General features: G+C 49.6%; 1 protein-coding gene across 1 annotated transcript in view; it reads left to right on the top strand.

Moving 5' to 3' along the window:
* afdna (afadin, adherens junction formation factor a) overlaps positions 1-20000 on the top strand; it is a 112492-nt gene that overhangs the window by 57498 nt on the left and 34994 nt on the right. Inside the window, exons 10-22 of the mRNA XM_031581550.2 lie at positions 529-623; positions 892-1145; positions 4947-5013; positions 5894-5988; positions 7295-7356; positions 9231-9436; positions 11759-11779; positions 13403-13548; positions 14271-14365; positions 14593-14858; positions 16303-16446; positions 17035-17233; positions 18139-18242. Coding sequence (XP_031437410.1) covers positions 529-623; positions 892-1145; positions 4947-5013; positions 5894-5988; positions 7295-7356; positions 9231-9436; positions 11759-11779; positions 13403-13548; positions 14271-14365; positions 14593-14858; positions 16303-16446; positions 17035-17233; positions 18139-18242 — 1754 coding nt within the window. The remainder of the gene's footprint in view (positions 1-528; positions 624-891; positions 1146-4946; positions 5014-5893; positions 5989-7294; positions 7357-9230; positions 9437-11758; positions 11780-13402; positions 13549-14270; positions 14366-14592; positions 14859-16302; positions 16447-17034; positions 17234-18138; positions 18243-20000) is intronic.

The raw sequence follows: 20000 nt of genomic DNA, 5'->3' as shown, positions 1-20000 counted from the left end.
TTTTTTCAAGTTTGCTGGGAAGGCCTCTTATTTCAGGCCTCTTATTTAAGAAACAATGAACCATAACAGTTAGGTTACCAATAAAAGGTAAGCCTACTACTTCTTTGCTTTCAGCCAGCTGCCTGTTGACATTTTCAGACAACAGTGAAGCTCGCTTCTTTTGCACAACACAACTTTTAAAAGTAAACTTTCCATTCAGAAGCTTTTTATCATCCATTTCGCCATATCACGCTCACCCTTCACTCAAACCGTAACGTTAGCCTACTACACAGTTTGCGAGGCCAAAAAGAATGTAAATCTTAAAAAAAACAAAACAAATATATATATATTTTAAATCGCGTTAATCTCGCGATAAAAAAATTAACGGCGTTAAAATGGGTTTGCGTTAACGCCGTTAATAACGCGTTAAACTGACAGCACTAATATATATGTGTGTATATATACGTACGTGTGTGTGTGTAGAGATATTCTGTGTGTGTTGTCTGCAACCTATGAGTTGACCCTTGACCTCTGATGTGCTCTCCACAGACGGCTCGGACTCCAGGGACAAGCCCAAGTTGTACCGCCTCCAGCAGAGTGTCACTGAGGTGGGCTCCGACTGCACGGACGACGGCTCCATCCAGGTGAGAGCGCAGGGAGTCAGCCCCATCCACCCCATGGTGGTGTTCTCTCCGCCGTGCTCCCAAAGATGTGCTGAAGCAGTCAGGCGGATTAGTGGGAATAATGAATAGCATTATAGCGTGGTTCCCCTCTGTCCCAGCTTTGTATTGATGTCTTGTTATCCCTCTTCTTTCTCTCTCTCTCTCTCCCCCTCTCTCTCTCTCTCTCTCTCTCTCTCCCTCTCCCTCTCCCTCTCCCTCTCCCTCTCTCTCTCTCTCTCTCTGCGTGCAGCTCTTTGGGCCAGGTGTCCTCCCCCATCACTGCAACCTGCTGCACGCCGACGGCCTGGTGACGGTGACCCCGGCCACCCCGGAGGCGGAGACTCTGCTTGACGGACAGCGGGTCGTGGACACCACCCTCCTGCGCAGCGGTGCCACGCTGCAGTTTGGACACGCCCACGTCTTCAAGTTCGTGGACCCCGCCCAAGAGAACCTCGGAGGCAAGCGAGAGCCGGGGCCCATGATGAAGGCACGCCACAAGTCAGGGTAGGTGCACACACACACACACACACACACACACACACATACACATCACGTCAGGGGTCCTTGTCCTCTGAAACTGTATTGAAGTCAGCTAGGGGATACCTGTATGGTACGCTCACAGGTATATTAGGGCACAGTCCACTCGAGAAATGGAGCACTTAGCTTAGCATAGGTTTTTTTAGACTTAAGAGTGTCCACACTGTGGCTGCTGTTGCAGGTGAGGGGATATTCTATTGACGTTACCAACTCAGCTGCTTGTTGTGACCTCTGGTACAACTCTTGGCCTTGGTGTCTGTGTCTGTGTCTGTGCTTCATGTTAGTAGGTCTGTTTGTCTGTATGGATTGCATCAGTACATCTGGGGTTAACCCTGAAGATGTTTGTACAAGAGGGCGGTAATCTGATCAACACTGAGCTTGGTCAGCGAAGTAAATGAGATGGATGCTGGGGATTCAGATACCGTTCAATGCAACCAGGAAAAATCCATATCCTGAAAAACTGTGTCAGTCATCATGCTACTGTTATTATAATTGGTTGCTGTGTGCAGCAATAATGATACAAACTACAATCTGGAGATGGACATGAATGATAAGACAACTCTTATTAACAACATTTGAACATTCTCTCCAGTCTAATGGTTCATTAGGATGGCTTTCAAAGTAAGAGTAGTAATTCCCAAAGGAGAGAGAGCAGAGATGCCCTGCCAAGTTGGGGTAAGGTTTTAAAACGAAAGCCTGCAGGCAGGCACAGTCACCCACCCACCCATCCAGCATGTCATCAAGTTGTCTCCAGATGTGAGGTCCCATCCTGCAGTGACAGAATCTGGCCTGATGACGAGAGACTGGGGAGGGAGGGGACCAGGTGCTTCCTGTTTTTAGACGCCACAGTGCTGTGGGACTGTGGGAAAAGCCCTCCTCTCCTCTCCTCTCCTCTCCTCTCCTTCATGGCCCGTCATTAGCACAGAGACCGCAGATGACTACAACCACACAGTCCTTTGGATTCTCTTGCTTACTTAGATTAAGCATTAGAGTAAGCACAATGATGATTGTCCTCATTTAGTGGATAATAGCTTTAGTCATGTTACCATAGTGTGTGTGTGTGTGTGTGTGTGTGTGTGTGTGTGTGTGTGTGTGTGTTGCATTAAAGCATGTAATTCACTGGCCCATCTGTCGCGTGGCTCTTGACTCGGATTGTTTGGGTTTCGGCGAAGATCACACTAATTCCCCAGCCCTTGTCGGCCCGGGCGACCGAACCGGTCAGGGTCAGTAAGGACCCCGGCGTACTGCACCAGGGCGGCCCAGCATTGGCTGGCCCAGCCGGAGGAGAATTAAATTACCCGTAACTCTGGTAATTCCCCTAAGAGACGGAAGGAGAGAGAGAGAAAGAAACATATATGAATGAGGGCGGGAGCGTTGTTTTGGAACAGGAAGAGAGCAGTGGTGGGCGAGTGAGTGACTGAATAGAGTGGGGAGAAGAGAGGGAGAGAGAGGGAGGGAGAGAGAGGGAGAGAGAGAGAGAGAGGGAGAGAGAGGGAGAGAGGGAGAGAGGGAGAGAGAGAGAGAGAGGGAGAGAGAGAGAGGGAGAGGGAGGGGTTATGGCAGGCTACAGTCTGAGGCTACAGGGCTCTTTAATCTGATGAGAGTGTGTGACAGGGCTTGGCGTGGCTAGTGTGGGGTGTGGCTTTGTGTGTGTGTGTGTGTGTGTGTAGTGAACTGGCAGCAACTGCTGGAAGGCAGACAGAGGTCCCTCACACACACACACACTCTCTCACACACACACACACACTCTCATACACACACACACACACACATCCGCGGCTGCAGTAGCAGCAGCAGCAGATGAGCAGTGGTGCTGAGTGAAGGAGTAAGGTCCAGGTCCAGGTCCAGGGCAGAGACAGGGGACCTCTAGCTGACGTGGACTAGCTATAGGATGCATCTTTGGAGGACTGGAGACCCATCCAGGTAATGGGCTAATTCCATAAATAGTTCCAGATTGATGGTCTAGTCTGGAGGCAGTTATGCCAGTGGCTGCAGAAATCTTGGGGGGCCCTGAGGTTAGTTTGACACAGTGTTGTTATGTTGTTATGTTGAAGTGTTCTGATCACACACTCTTACACAGGCACACACACGTGTGTGTTTTCAGTGTTTTATGTCTAAATGTCATTGGTAGTTGTTGACATCTGTGTAAAGTTTCAGCAGGGAGTTAGCGTGTGTGTGTGTGCTTGTGTGTTACTGTGGAATGTTAAGCTGTGCAGGCTCAATCCTGCTGTCCGAGCCCTGATTGATCGTGTTTGTTTGCGGGCTGTTTTAAGGTGAAACTCTCGGACCTCACAGGTCAGTCATTTACGGGACTGTTTACGGGACGGTGCCATGAGAACCATAATCCTGTCCCCCTGTTCATGCAGCAGTCCCAGAGAAGATTACAGGCGTAGAATAGAGAGGGAGAAGGAGGGAAGGAGGGAAGAGAAGAGAGAGGGAAGGAAGGAGGGAGGGAGGAGAGGAGAGATTTGTGGTTTGTTGGTTATAGGCAAAGGCTGTTCTAAACCCTCTTGGCGCAGTGAGAGATTTGCGCCGTGTGTAGCGGTGATTACTCCAAATCTGTGTGTCTCTGCCTCCTGGCTGCACATGTGTAGGTCCCACTCAGAGGTGGCCCCTCGCAGACATCAGGAGACTTGAGCTGTGTCTCTGCCTCCTGGCTGCACATGTAGATCTATCCCACTCAGAGGTCGCCCCTCGCAGACATCAGGAGACTTGAGCTGTGTCCTACTGATTTGGCTGCAAAGAGAGGGCTCTCTCTGAGAAATCTGTTTACCATATGTTTGATTACATTAGAGGGCGCTACACATGTTGTCAGTCATGGGTTTGGGTCGTGAGAATGGATGTATGGGTTGTGTCTGTGTGCTGGAATTAGGACCTAGTGGAAGAGTGTGAGAGAGAGAGAGAAAGACAGAGATTGCGTGCGAGAGAGAGAGAGAGAGAGAGAGAGAGAGAGGGAGAGATCTTTTTACCAGGCCAAAATGGTCCTTTAACTCAGCCAGTCCCTTGCCTCGCTCTATTCCGATGAGTGTGTGTGTGTGGCCTGTGAGTGTGTGTGGCCTCTAATGTGGTGTGAGATTTAATTAAAGTGCTGCTCCTGTGCTGGGGTGTATATTTAGAGGCGCTCGAATCGGCGCCTTCATTTAGGATGATAAGAGCCGTGGCACAGACAGACAGGGCACACAGACAGACAGGGCACACAGACAGACAGGGCACACAGACAGACAGACAGACAGACAGACAGACAGACAGACAGACAGACAGACAGACAGACAGACAGACAGACAGACAGACAGACAGACAGACAGACAGACAACTCCTGGCATCCCTATTCATACCCCTCCACACAGCCTGCGTGGCCTCCTTTACACGTCTGTGTCTGTCTGTCTTTGTGTGTGAGGGAGAAAGAGAGACAGGAAGGCACAGCGGAGAGAGCAAGAGTGTTTATTCTTCTGAACGTCTACATGTGTGTATTTCTGTGTGTGTGAGGGGGTGTTAGGGCTTAAATTCCATCTGTGTTTTATTTGTGTGTGTAGTGGGGCTGTGTAGGAGGTGGTTTTGTGAGTATGTTATTTTGGGCTGGCTGCTGTACTGTGTGTGTGTGTGTGTGTGTTTAGTATTTAGTGTGTGTGTATGATGTGCGTCAGGGTTTGTGTTTATGGGTGTGTACATAGAGGCTTTTTCAAGCAAGAGGAGTTTTAGTGAAGAGAAGTCATCGAGCAGTGCTGTAACTGTAACTGTGTCTGCTGGTGTCTGTCCTCCCCGCTTTAGGAGTGTCGCGGAGCCAAACTTTGACCCGCACGGGGACATCCACAGCTCCGCTCTCCCCACCAGCAAGGTAACCTCTCCTCTATCTCTTTTTAAAAAAATCTGCTTTCTTCCTGGGGCTCTCTCTTCTCCCTTTACCCGCTCTTTCTCTCTCTCTCTCTCTCTCTCTCTCTCTCTCTTTTTTTTCTCTCTCTCTCTTTTTTTCTCTCTCTCTCCCTTTTTCTTTTTCTTTCTCTCTCTCTATCTCTTATTTTTCTTTCTCTCTCTTTTTCTTTTTCTTTCTTTCTCTTTCTCTCTCCTACCCCATAATTTGGAGATGACTAGCAAGACCTGATGTTAAAAGCAATAAAACAGAAACTTGCAGCTCCTTCAGCTGAGCGATATTATTATATTATATTATTGCAGTAGTATTGCTGAAGCGATATTATTATATTATATTATTCCAGTAGTATTGCTGAAGCGACAGCACTCCGCCTTAATCTGTTCCACATTGTCTCCCACTGTGTTTAGACAGTCAAGGAAGTAGATAGCCTATGGATCCACTCACATCTTGTTCATGATGATATACCATCCTGTCAGCTCTCACGATAATGGCTTATGTGTACTTTAGACAGATTAGCATTTGGGTGTTGCTTTGCATTCAGAGATTACCTGTCCAAGCATGTTAAATTGAAGCTTATCTTAAATGACATGCCTTTATTTTACTTCTCTAAATAACCAGCTAATTGCTTTGTTGTGAAATCAATGAATCATTCGACTTGCCTTGTAAGCAAAAAAATGAATCAAACCTAAAAAAAGTAGGGCATAAAATTATTTGTTATTGTTTCCTTTGGCCTAATTTTGTGTGTGTGTGTGTGTGTGTGTGTGTGTGTGTGTGTGTGTGTGTGTGTGTGTGTGTGTGTGTGTGTGTGTGTGTGTGTGTGTGTGTGTGTGTGTGTGTGTGTGTGTAGAGCTCAGGGAAGTTGGACATGGAGCGGGCAGGCAATGGCAGTGAGAGGGGCATGGTGAAGCCGATGATCCGTGGGGAGCAGCAGGACTTCAGCAGGTCAGATACATCACTGCTCATGGAGATGGGTGATCACACATGCTCAGAGCTGCACACTCACACACACACACGCGCACACGCACGCGCACGCACACACACTCAACTGGGCTTGTGCCTTCAATACACATGCACAGTTTGTGTGTGTGTTTCTCTGTTTGACACACACACACACACATGCTCAGAGCTACACACACACATGCTCAGAGCTACACACACACACACACACACACTCACCTGGGCTTGTGCCTTCAATACACATGCAGCCACACACACAGTTTGCGTGTGTGTTTCTCTGTTTGCCACACACACACACACACACACACACACAGAGAAATGTACGTGTATTGCTTTTTAGAGGTACACTGTTCAAGCTCTGAATAGTCAAGTGGCACTTCCTGAGCTGAAATGTGAAACATGAAGTTAAGTGAACACAGATGCAGGTGAGCACTTTGGCACCTCCTTGTGTTCATTACATTCCCAAGCCACACCAGTGAGGTGACTGTACTAATTACCTCCAATTAAACTCACCTGCATAATGAATTCAGTGCAAAATGAGTGTCAGGGCTTGATCCTCAGTGACGCTGATGTTCAGGTGGCTCAGATGAGGCTTTGATTGATTGATTGATTGGCTGGCTGGCATCACAGGAAGGTCATGTGACAGGTCATGTGACAGGTCATGTGACAGGTCATGTGACTGCTCCTGAGCCTCAGGTGTGTCACTGAAATGTGACCTCAGGCTCCAGCTCCACTCGGCACAGAGAAACAGGATCCTCAAACCATGATCATCCGCATCAATAATGCAGCGGCACAGGAGCTTGTGTACACACACACACACACACACACACACACTCTGTGTGCTCACCTTTTGTTTCCTTCATATACACTTGGGAGTTTCTTTTCTCTTACACACACACACACACACACACACACACACGCTCACACACGCTCACACACACACACTCACACACACTCTGTGTGCTCACCTTTTGTTTCCTTCATATACACTTGGGAGTTTCTTTTCTCTTACACTCCTTCCCTGTCTCATAAAAAAAACGTCCTCTCTGTAACTGCACACAAGCCTATACACACACACACACACACACACACACACACACACACACACACACACACACACACACACACACACACACAGTAGCGTGGAGGAGTTAGCCATGTTGTACCAGCGTGGTGTTGGTGTGCCGCTGGAGCGCTGGGCTTCGGTGGACAGCGGCGTGAACAGCGGCGGCCTCCTCTCCTGGTTCAGCCAGACTCCGACTCCGACTCACCCTCTCCTCTCCCCCCGCAGGTCCCACGATGCCCTGGGCCCCGAGCTCACGCTGCCGGCCAGCATCGAGTTCCGGGAGAACTGTGAGTATTGCATCCTTCTAATGACCTCTCCTCCCTCTATTTCTGATTCACTCACTATCGCGCTCTTTTTTTTTTCCCCTTCTTGTCTTCCTGTTTTGTCATTCGTCCTTCTCTCTCACTCTCAATCTACCATTGATAAGATGTGCCTGGACATATGCCGGACCTCCTTACCAGCAGATCAGATAGGCTCTAACTTCACTGATGTTTACTGGTATTTAGATATGGGCAGAATAGGACGAGAGGACGGTCTGATGACGTGTAAACAGTGTGGGGCTACTACCATACCCAAGTGGATGTGTAGTTGGCAATAAACCATCTTTATGATGCTGGCAAATGTTTCTTGTGATGCTCTGCAGCTCTCTGATGGGTTGTCTGTGATCTGTGTTGTGGGGTTTTACAGTTAAAGCCCCCCACAGAAAGGTTTTTGTCTGAACAGATCAAACCTAGTTGACCTTTTCTCGCTGTCAGAGATAAACCCAGGGGCAACAACAACAGACCTCGGGGCAATTCTGTCAGTTTCCATGAGCATCCAGCAAGCTCTGATGCACTAAACAAGAAACAAATGCAAATCTGACCTAGAGTAACCTATCTATATAGGGTAACATCACATCAATAGACCCTTGTTCATTTCACCATTTTATTGACACCTGTCTGCGGTATGTTGTGTTCCGCTCTTTGTTGTGGCTAGACGGCATGTTAGCCTGATGAAATGGAATGTGTCCCAACTAGATGGAAATAAACTCTCGTTCACCGTCTAGAATGCTCAACCTAGTCCACATCCTAGGAGTTATTACCAAGTCCAGCGCGCTGGGCTATTTTTATAATGTGTCCAGGGCCTCACTAGAGATCAATACCTGGAAAGTATTGGCACAGTTCCTGTGGGGCCGCTCGCAGTGTTGGAGAAGTGTCGGGGCAGGGGGGTGGGTCTGTAGCAGCAGTCGATGCCCCCTCTTCCGAAGATGTTTATTGGACACAGACCAGCTCTAGGTGGCAGGGAATCCAATGGGGGTCGCTGTACCGTGAGCAGTGTTAATCGAACCGCTGCGCTCCAATAGCCAGCCGTGGGCGACCCCGGGGGCCGGCATCTCGGCGCTCTGCTCTTAGAAGCGAACGCAAACGTGGAAACGGCCTTTGAGTGTGGAGTTGGAGCCATGTCAAGTTGCATAACGGATCTCAACATCCGAAGAGGCGGCTGTTTCTTTGCTCCCAGCAGCTTTTGTTTGATTCTTTTGAGGTTTTATTTTCAGACGGGTCTTTCCCCTCTGACAGGGTTGTGTGTGTGTGTGTGTGTGTGTGTGTGTGTGTGTGTGTGTGTGTGTGTGTGTGGTTTGGAGCGTCCGGCTGTGTGTGTTTGCAGTGGCGTGAGACCAGAGGGAGAGCGGGAGCCCAGTGCTTTGATTCAGAGGGGCGGGGGGAGAGGGGGGCAGGGGAAGGGCGCTCTCACGATGCTCAGGCACCAGACCCCCACAGAGAGGGAGGGAGAGCGAGAGAGGGAGAGAAAGAACGGAAGAGTGGTAGAGAGAAAGAGGGTTATCAGTGAGGCTGTTAGAGGAGGCCACTTTATGACTTCTGTGTGAAATCCGCTACAGAAGTCACTTTCCTAACATTGTTTACGCGTGTCCGTCTATCTGTGTGTCTGTCTGTGTGTCTGTGTGTCTCTTTCATTCTCTTTGTCTGTGCCCTGTTCACCCCTCTTCACTTCTCCATATGCACGTCCTGCTCATCACTCCCCCTTTTCTCTCTCTCTCTTCTGCTGTTTCCTCCCATTATCTCCCCTTCCCTTTTTTCATTTGTTTTTCTTTGTTTCCCTTCCTCTTACGCTCTCTTTTTTTTCCTCTCTCTCACTCTCCCTCCCTCTCTCTCTCCTGAAACAGCTGAGGATGCCTTCCTGTCTGCAATCATCAACTACACCAACAGCTCCACTGTGCATTTCAAGCTGTCCCCCACCTACGTGCTCTACATGACCTGCCGCTACGTCATGTCCAGTCAGTACCGGCCCGACATCAGCCCGTCCGAGCGCACGCACAAGGTCATCGCCATCGTCAACAAGATGGTGAGCATGATGGAAGGAGTCATCCAGGTGAGTTTGCCCCCCCCCTACACGTTTCTATTGACCCATAGGGTTTTAGATTCTCTCTCTCTCTCTCTCTCTCTCTCTCTCTCTCTCTCTCTCTCTCTCTCTCTCTCTCTCTCTGGAACTGTTTTGTTGATGTTCTCTCCTGTGTGGCCAGGTGAAAGTGATATACTGAAGGTTAATGTAGGACAGACGCCACCCTAAGTTCATAGGATAACATCCTACACTGAGGCCCCAGAATGAACACATCATCATCATCATCATCATCATCATCATCATCAAATGCAAAATCTCAGCGGATTCGCCCATGTCATGTTTGACCTCCCAGTCCCAACCCTCTCTCCCCCTCTCCCTGGCCTGGCCAGTGGTGCTGGTCGAGGATCACAGTGCTGTAGTCTGGTCCATGCCAGCTGTGACCGACCCTAGTGGTCAGTCTCAATTCTTCAAATCGGCCTGTCGATCAGCTGGCTCATATTCTCTGCAGACATAAGTAGTGCCCTGCTTTTTGTAGTGAGTCTTTGAGAGTGTTTGTTTCACTTTGTGTGTCTGTCTGTCTCTCACTTTTTCTCTCGCTCCTTCCCTGTTTGTCTGTCTGTCTCCTTGAGTTTTGTGTCCTCCACCGCTGTCTGTCTGTCTGTCTGTCTGTCTGTCTGTATGTCCTTCTGTCTGTCTGTCTGTCTGTCTGTCTGTCTCTGTCTGTCTGTCTGTCTGTATAGCTGTCTGACTGAATGGCTCTCCTTGTCGGTATCAGTTGCTCTGTACCTGTGTGTGAGTGTCTGTGTGTGTTGTGTCAGGATTGCTCTTAAGGCTGTGAAGGAAGACTCTATGTCTGTCCTGATAAGGCTACACATGAGACACAACCAGTTCAACGCAAAAAAAGCTTCCTATCTTCCTCTCTCTCTCTCTCTCTCTCTCTCTCTGGCAAGTGCACACAGCTCAGGCCTCTCCATGTTAATGCTGGTGTCTTATCAGCGTGGCCCCCAGACGACCCCTCTCTGAGCGGCGGGCCTGGCTCTGGCTCTGTGTGTGCATGAATGAAGGAAGAGAAAACAGAAAGAGACTTTGAGAATGAAAGGGAAAGACCAAAAGCTCCTCCTGTCTTCTGATGCTAGGGATTGATATTTGTGCTCTTGCCCCGGTGCAGTCTGGGACACACGCTGGCCAATGAGTCCCAGAGGCTCATCTTACGCTGCGGTGCTTACAGTCTGGAGATTGCTATCGGCCTCGAAAACAGGGACATGGGTAGCATATACACTTAGTGGAGTTATGTAACCTTGCACACACAGGTACATTCACAATGTAAACATTCCCACGCACACTCCCATGTACATGTCACTCTTTCGTTCGACAGCTCCAAACACACACACATATGGAAGCTGGTTCAGCATTAGCAATGATGGCAGAGAGTCAGTCCGTCTCCCCCTAATCTGGATTATGCCCATTAAATCCCATCAAAGATGGATTTTTTTATGATTTTGGAACTTCCAAAGTCTTAAGCCCTCTCTACTGCTCTATAATCCCATTTGCTTTAAACAGAGACGTGTGTCTCTCTGTGTGTGTGTGTGTGTGTGTGTGTGTGTGTGTGTGCGCGTGTGTGCCTGCACGTTTGTATGCTGGGCCCTTCCGACATGGCAAGGATATAGAACAAACTTTCTCCAGAAGCATTTATTTATTTATTTATTTATTTTATTTTTATCGTAGTCTTTCTGTTTTGGTAGATGTGTGAAGTAGGCTCACTCTACATCGAGTGCCAGTTCCGATTAAAATAGTTGATTGTATATCAAAGTAACGACTAACAACACTAGCATCAAGAACAGGATCTGATTTAATATCTCCAAGATGTCCGACAGGCGTTTCCCAAGGCCAAACACTAACCTGCCTGGATAGATACTGGTTAATGTCAATGGACGTCATGGAACTGATTACTAGGCCTGGATAGATACTGGTTAATGTCAATGGACGTCATGTAACTGATTACTAGGCCTGGATAGATACTGGTTAATGTCAATGGATGTCATGGAACTGATTACTAGGCCTGGATGGAAGTGATGTGTGATGAATCATCAGGGTGTGTGTGCATGGTTCTTCGTGTTCAGTCACATTGTACACACTGTATTTGTGTATATGTTTAAGTATACATTTGTTTGAATGTGACAGTCTCCATCCTGTTGAGTCACTGTGACACTGTGTGTGTGTGTGTGTGTGTGAGAGAATGTGTGTGTCCTCATGGCTGTGACTGGTTGTTGACAGTCTCTCTCTCTGTCCTGTGTTGATGTTGTATGTGTGTGTGTGCTTTCCTCCACTCCCCCCCCTCTCTACTCCCTGCAGGAGATTGCTGATGGTGATCAGGTAGGCTCAACGTGCTGTCCCAACCCAACTCCACCGCCCCCTCCTCCCGCCCTCTCTCTCGCTCTCTCTCTCTCTCTCTCGTCTCAAGATGGCTTCGCTCAGTCTCCATGCTTCTTATCTCTCTCTCCCCCCTCTCCTCCCTCCCTCCCTCCCTCCATAACAGAAGCCGAAAACCAGCCGCCAACAATTAATCCCTCTTCCAACAGCTGGACTCATGTTTTTAATTTGAATTTATTTTCCCCTTCAACAACCGTACAGCAACCCACCACAACCACCTCCTCCTCCAACTCAGCTGTTGCATATAACCCCTCATCCTCAGCTCAACCTTGGACTATGCACTACTAAAAAACAAACAAAACAACAACAACAACATTATTCATAATAATAATAATAATAATAATAAAACATCCTTGTGATAATCCCAGTGCTCTGACCTTGGCAGCATCCTTTAATTGCGGCATCTCTTTATGTGACTTCTGCTTACCGCTTCTTCACTGTGGATGACCGACCAAACTCCCTCGACCTCTTTTTGTGTTAACAGTTTTTTGCTGCTCATTTTGAATTGTGTGTATTGCTTTCTTTTTAAATGTGTTTTATTCACATCTCTTCTTGTCTGTCGTTGTTAATGTTGTCGTTCTTACGGATGCATTCCGTCGGCTGAACAAAAAAAGGGACATTTTCTGTTATTCTTATGTTCTATTTATTTATTTTGTCGTCATGGGGACACACAATTGTGGGGTACACACGGGCCAAGTGGGCAGGACGGGTTGGTTCCCTCTGGGTCCTACTGCCTGGACCGTGTGTATGAGTCTCACAGCGCTCAGGGCTTGTTCACTCTGCAGCAACCAGACACTGCTCTCCCACGCCACTCGCTCAGTGCTATTCCTCTCAGCCTGCGGGCCTCGGTGCACGGGGTTCCATTTGGGTTCTATCACGGTTCCGCCAGAACACAAAATACTTCAGCAGGCCTAAAAAAAACATGACCTTGTGGCTCCTCAACCAGTCCGTGCCCAGGTGCAAGAGGAGGTCTGCTGCCTCAGTGGTGTGTTTTATGAGTGGATTTGGATATGATTGGTCAATTGGCCTAATTGAATAATGGCTAATGCGGAGCCAGCTGCAACAACAAAGGAATGTTGCGCGCCTGACAGTTTAACCGCACTAATAGCCGAGCCAGGCCTCGCCTTGTCCAAAGCTCGTCTACTAAAGAGCCACTTCCTGTGACCTGAGCCAGGCAGAGAGAGGGCCATGCTGGCAGCTGCGTCGGCAGCCTGCTCAGTAGCCCACTCTGCTCCGAGCCCCAAGAGCAAGGAGGTGGCCACCCAGGGGTCGGTGTCTGGTTGTGGGGGACAGGCAGGGCAGGGCAGGGCAGGGTATGGAAGGGTGGAGTGGGGTGGGGTGGGAGGGGAGGGGGTTGGGGTTGGCATGACTCTGTATGGGGAGTGCTGCTGCTTCTCATGGCTGTGAGAGACCCCCCTCTCTTTGACTTCTTCACCACCTCCTCGCACCACCCGACGCCCCCATCCCCTCTAACGCCTCTCTCTCTCTCTCTTTGGGCTGGGCGTGCTTCTCTCCATCGCTCTCTCTTTCTGCTGTGTTTCTAACGCCGTGTCCCTCTGTCTACAGAAGCAGAAGAACATTGCCGGCGCTCTGGCCTTCTGGATGGCCAACGCCTCGGAGCTGCTCAACTTCGTCAAGCAGGACAAGGATCTGAGCCGCATCACGCTGGACGCGCAGGACGTGCTGGCCCACCTCGTGCAGATGGCTTTCAAGTGAGTGTGTGTGTGTGTGTGTGTGTGTGTGTTTTTGTGTGTTTTGAAAGGAAGTGTTTCTAATTTAAAGCACATGATGGTGAGTGGAGGGAAATGATGGCATTGATGCTAACAGGATAATTTGAAATGGAAGGAGGGAGTGAAAGATGAACTTTAGCTGCCTCTGTGTGTACGTACACACGCACGCGCACACACACACACACACACACACACACACACACACACACAGTGTAATGTCCTACATGAAGCTTAGGCAGGTTGATGTCATTGTCCATGTTCGTCACAGTTGCGTAAGATAATTGTTATGTTTGTGTTACACCACACACACACACACACACGCGCGCACACACACACACACACACACACACACTGTTGGCTGTTCCCTGCTGGTCTTTAGCCATTGTCCTTCTAGAAGGAAACTGCATGTGTGGAATGTCCTGGACTGGACTTTTCATTGGCCTGGTGGTATTGTTTGTGTGTGTTTGTGTGTGTTGATGTGTGTTGGGGGTGTATTCATGAGTGTGTGTGTGTTAGTGTGCGATGTGGTTTCGGAGGCTCCAGGCTGGATGAAGGGGCTGGACTGCCGTCTGAGATGTGTGTGCGTGTGTGTGTGTGTGTGTGTGTGTGTGTGTGTGTGTGTAGAGGTCTTCTCAGGCCCTATTGATGGACACTCTGTGTATTTCTGTGGTTGGCCCTAGAGACCAGTGTTTGTTTGCTTTCAGGTACCTGGTCCACTGCTTGCAATCTGATCTCAACAACTACATGCCTGCCTTCCTGGACGACCCCGAGGAGCAGAACCCCCAGAGGCCTAAAATAGGTCAGTACACACACACAGTATCTAAACACCAGAAGAGCAATTAGTAAGGTGGCTGCTCACTACGGTCTATCCGGACGACCACCCACCGCTTTAAGAGAAAGTCAATTAAGTGAATGCACGTGTGCGGATCTCTGTGTGTGCGCGCCCGGGTGGCTGTGTGTGTGTGTGTGTTTACGTGTTTGTGTGTTTACGTGTGTGTGTGTGTTTACGTGCGTCTCCTTCCACAGAGGACGTCCTCCACACACTGACCGGCGCCATGTCCCTGCTGCGCCGCTGCCGAGTCAACGCGGCACTGACCATCCAGCTGTTCTCCCAGCTGTTCCACTTCATCAACATGTGGCTCTTCAACAAGCTGGTGACGGAGGCCGACTCGGGCCTCTGCTCCCACTACTGGGGCGCCATCCTGCGCCAGCAGCTGAGCCACATTGAGGCCTGGGCAGAGAAACAGGGCCTGGAGCTGGCCGCAGACTGCCACCTCAGCCGCATAGTACAGGTACAATAGTGTCTCATAGGATACACACACGTTACTGAACCATAGTACAGGTACAATAGTGCCTCATAGGATACGTACAAGTCACTGCCTCATAGGATACGTACAAGTCACTGCCTCATAGGATACGTACAAGTCACTGCCTCATAGGATACGTACATGTCACTGCCTCATAGGATACATACAAGTCACTGCCTCATAGGATACACACACGTTACTGAACCATAGGATACACACAAGTCATTGCCTCATAGGATACACACACGTTACTGAACCATAGGATACACACAAGTCACTGCCTCATAGGATACGTACAAGTCATTGCCTCATAGGATACGTACAAGTCATTGCCTCATAGGATACACACAAGTCACTGCCTCATAGGATACACACACGTTACTGCCTCATAGGATACACACAAGTCACTGCCTCATAGGATACGTACAAGTCACTGCCTCATAGGATACACACACGTTACTGAACCATAGTACAGGTACAATAGTGTCTCATAGGATACACACAAGTTACTGAACCATAGTACAGGTACATGTATGCCTCATAGGATTGGTGTGAGTTACTGTCTTATAGTACAGGTGTAGTAGTGGCTGGTGTTGGTGTTGGGTTGGTGTGAGTTACTGTCTTATAGTACAGGTGTAGTAGTGGCTCATAGGATTGGTGTGAGTTACTGTCTTATAGTACAGGTGTAGTAATGCCTCATAGGATTGGTGTTACTGTCTTATAGTACAGGTGTAGTAGTGGCTCATAGGGTTGCTATAAGTTGCTGACCCATAGTACAGGTAGCTATTGGTGTCTCGTAGCTTAGCCATGAAGTTCCGCCCCATAGCACAGCTCTGAGTTGCTGGTTGCATAATACTGGGGTACTGCCTCAGTAGTCTGAGTTCCTGATTGATAATACTTCTTCATAGCACAGCTATGAGGTCACTGTCTCAAGCTATTGGCTTATATCACCATCAAGTGTACATGTGTATTATTATGTAAATGTACATATGAAATGCATACTGTACCTCAGCCAGATGGAACCCAGTGTCGTAGATAGTAACGCTGTGCGTTGACCTCATAGTACTTGTGTAAGGCAGCTGGCAACAGACTGCCATGTTAGCCAAGCGGGACAGGCTGGAGTACTTAGCAGAGGAGCACATGATGCACTTTTGCCCTGTAGCACAGCACCATCTCTGTCTCAAAGGACAGGAGCACCTCAGCTCCATAGCATGGGTGCAGCATCAGCAAAGGCCAGGTGATTGGGGGAATTCATCATTTTGTCTGGGCTTTTGTCTGTCTGTGTGTGTGTGTGTGTGTGTGTGTGTGTGTGCGTGCTAGCTATGTGTTCTGAGGTCGTATGTCAGTGTTTGTGTGTGCAGATGTGCAGTAAATGTGTGCGCTGTAGAAAGGCTGAGCGCTCACTGTTCTGACTGTGTGTCCCCTCCAGGCCACCACCCTGCTGACCATGGATAAGTACTCTCTGCAGGACGTACAGAACATCAACAACACGTGCTTCAAGCTCAACTCACTGCAGCTCAACGCCCTCCTCAGCAACTACCACTGTGCCCCCGACGAGCCCTACATCCCACCCGTGAGTGGCAACCCCCTCCAGCCCAACTGGCTGTCCATCTGTCTCGTTCTTGCGTCCGGCATTAACCAGTCATTCAGTGCCTAGTTATTACTCTCTTGACTGTTCCATAGACGCTTTCTCCCAGTGGGCCGTGTGGAATGTCAATCCTGTTAGAATGTTTGTGTGGTGTGGTGTGTGTGTGTGAATTATCGTCCCATGCTCTTTCAGTTAGCATTCCTCTGCTTCACTCTTCTGTTCTTCGTGTCAAGTTTGGGCGAGTCCACACGTCACTCAGACCTTCTCCATCCATCCATCCATCCATCCCTCCCTCCCTCCCTCTCTCTCTCGAGTGGGGGACTCATCTCAAGCAAAGAACACGTCTGTGTGAAGTGTGTTTGTGTCTGTGAATGCGTGCATGTTTTTGTATACATTCCTGTGTGTGTTTGGCACTCAAACTGTCTCTCTCTCTTTCTCTCTCTCCCCCCCTCTCTCTCTTTCTCTCTCTCTCTCTCTCTCTCCCCCTCCCCCATCCCTCTCTCTCATCCCTCTGCTGTGTGTGTGTGTGTGTGTGTGTGTGTGTGTGTGTGTGTGTGTGTGTGTGTGTACCAGGAGCTGATTGACCACGTGGTGTCTGTGGCCGAGAACACGGCGGACGAGCTGGCCCGCAGCGACGGGCGCGAGGTGCAGCTGGAGGAGGACCCCGACCTGCAGCTGCCCTTCCTCCTGCCGGAGGACGGGTACTCGTGCGACGTGGTGCGCAACATCCCCAACGGCTTCCAGGAGTTCCTCGAGCCCCTCTGCCAGAGAGGTGAGCGGGGAGGGAAGGCATGAGAAAATGGGGAGACGGAGAGAAAAGAGAAAGGAGTGCTATAGGTGGTTATGAAGTTGGAGCTACTAGGCCTGAGGTCTGATTTGGAGGTCAGCTATTTTCCTTGGGCAGTCAGAGAGGAGGGTAAGAAAGAAGGATGAAGATTGGCAGGGGGGGGGGGGCAACTACAGGTCTACTTGTCCAGCCCACCGCTGAGAAACAGGGGGATGGAGACATTCTGGACACAACCCGATGTCTTCCAGAACATTCCTTGGGCATGGCTGCACACTGTCTGCATGGCTTTCCCACCATTCTGTGATGACCTAACCAGACTAGGAAATAGGAGGACTTGGACGTGGAGGATTTTGTGTAGTGTTAGAATGTCAGGAAGGCCGTTTCCTTGGTATCCTTGGAATGATCTGTGGGAGTTCTCTAAAGGAGTCTGCCATTTTCCAGATTGACTTTCTGGTGTTCCATCAAGGTTCCTAGAATTTTCTTTTGTTCTCTGATTAAAACATGTGAGTGGGTGTTATCTATGTATTAAGAGTGATAGGTTGTGTACAGTGACACCGTTGACAATGAATCAAAGGTGTGTGTGTGTGTGTGTGTGTGTGTGTGTGTGTGATCTGTCTGACGTAGACCCAGTGGAATGTGTTTCATGGCTACCTCACGGATGGCACTGTTTGCTGTTCAACTCTTATCTTGGATTGTGTGTGCGTGTGCGTGCGCGCGCGCGCACGTTTATTGGTGTCTGTGTGTGTGTGTGTGGTAGCGAGAAAGAGCCGGAGAGGGAGAAACTGACACAGGGCAGGTCCTGGCAGTGTTTCCAGGTGTTTGGTTTCGGGGAATGTAAAACTCTCTCTCTCTCTCTCTCTCTCTCTCTCTCTCTCCCTCCTCCTCTCCAGGCTTCTGTCGTCTGACCCCTCATCCTCGCTCGCCCGGCACCTGGACCGTCTACTTTGAAGGAGCCGACTGTGAGAGTCATTTCTCTGCCGACAACTCCGACCTGGTGAGTGACACCCTCTCTCTCTCTCTCTCTTTCTTTTCTTCCCGCTTTTTTCTCCCCTTCTGTCTATCTCCATGGGTCTGTCTCTCTGTCATTCAGCTCTCCAGATTGCTGTCTTTATGACGCTCCTTAAACCACACAATCTCTCTTTATCTCCGTGTGTCTGTCTGTCTCTCTATCTCTCTTTTGTTAGCAACTCCCCCTCCCCTCTTTATTTCTCTCTCTCTCTCTCACTCCCTTCCTCCTGCTAACTTTAGCTAGTCTTACACAGCCGCCATGACTCTTAGCCCCGGCTGTTATTTGGTCATACAGGGACAGTAAGTGCTTACTCATTCTGCTCGAGAGAAGGGCCACCATAAAACACTCACACACTCACTCACTCACTCACACACACACTCACACACACACACACAGCATACACTCTGTACTTAGCCTTATGTTTGTTAGCAGCTGTGTTTTGGCTCTCGTCCTGGTATGAAGGACTTTGCTCATTATGCTCTCTTAAAAAAAAATGGCATTGTTAGGATTGCAAAACATCATGAGTGGAGTTAAAAACTTCTGTAATCACCATTCAAGTAGTGCTGGAGACCAACACACACACACACACACACACACACACACACACACACACACACGAAGAGAGCAGAGAGCAGAGAGAGAGAGAGACTGAATCGAGAGATTGATTTCAGTCGACACCAATTACACCATCGAGGCCAATTAGTGGCTAGAATGCTCCGGAAAAAAACCTCCCCACCACCACCTCCTCGCCCTAATCACCCAGAGACCCCAGAATGCAGCGGTTCCGCCCCCACCCCGTCTCTGCTGTCCCTTGGGGTAAAGCCGTTGTTTGTCCTCCTCCTCCTCCTCCTCCTCCTCCTCCTCCTCCTCCTCTTCCTCCTCCTCCTCCTCCTCCTGTCTCAGTGTGTTCCCCTGCTCTCTGGGCCCAGGCTTGGTATGAGGCTGCTGTAGCGGGTCGAGGGGAGAAGCCCTCATTATCCAGGGGTCTGGTCGCGTGCCAGACGGCCCCACCCCACCCCACCCCACCCCTCCTTCCCTTCCGCTCTGCCCCTCACCCCCTCTGTGTTCCATCACTACGTTTTCACGTCTCACATTTCTTCCCCTCCTTGCACTCGCTCTCTGCCTCCCCTCTTTGTTCCCCATCTCACACTCGTTCATCTCACACTTGTTCATACACCCACACCTTCCTCTTTCTCTTTCTCTCTCCATCTCTCCCTCTCTCTGTGTTGCTTTAGAGCTGTTGAAGTGTAGTTCCTGTCTGACCCATCAGATCATGGCACGTTGTGTCTCCTGCCGTGGAGCTCTGGGGTTGAGAGGGGCTGTGTGTGTTCTCCTCTGGAGCGCTCAGCGTTACACAACTCGTCCCGCGTAGTAGCCTGAGACGGCCCAGCTGGACATGGCCTTTTGAACCTACTACACACACACACACACACACACACGCACACACGCACACACGCACACACGCACACACGCACACACGCACACACGCACACACGCACACACGCACACACGCAGCCATAAAAGTGGCTGCAGTTCCAGGAAGGGTTATGTTTCAGGAGGATGGTGTGTGTTTGGGTGGAAGCGTGCCTCAGACAGTGACGCTCGCTGTGGTGGGTGTGTGCTGGAAAACTCTGCCACAGTTCATCACAAAACACACACACACACACACACACACACACACACACACACACACACACACACACACACACACACACAGTCTCAGGCTTATTGTTGCTGTATGCC

Source organism: Clupea harengus, chromosome 15 (assembly GCF_900700415.2).
Source record: "Clupea harengus chromosome 15, Ch_v2.0.2, whole genome shotgun sequence".
Lineage (NCBI taxonomy): Eukaryota > Metazoa > Chordata > Actinopteri > Clupeiformes > Clupeidae > Clupea > Clupea harengus.
The sequence above is the reverse complement of the archived record's forward strand: the minus strand, read 5'-3'. Positions and strand labels throughout refer to the sequence as shown.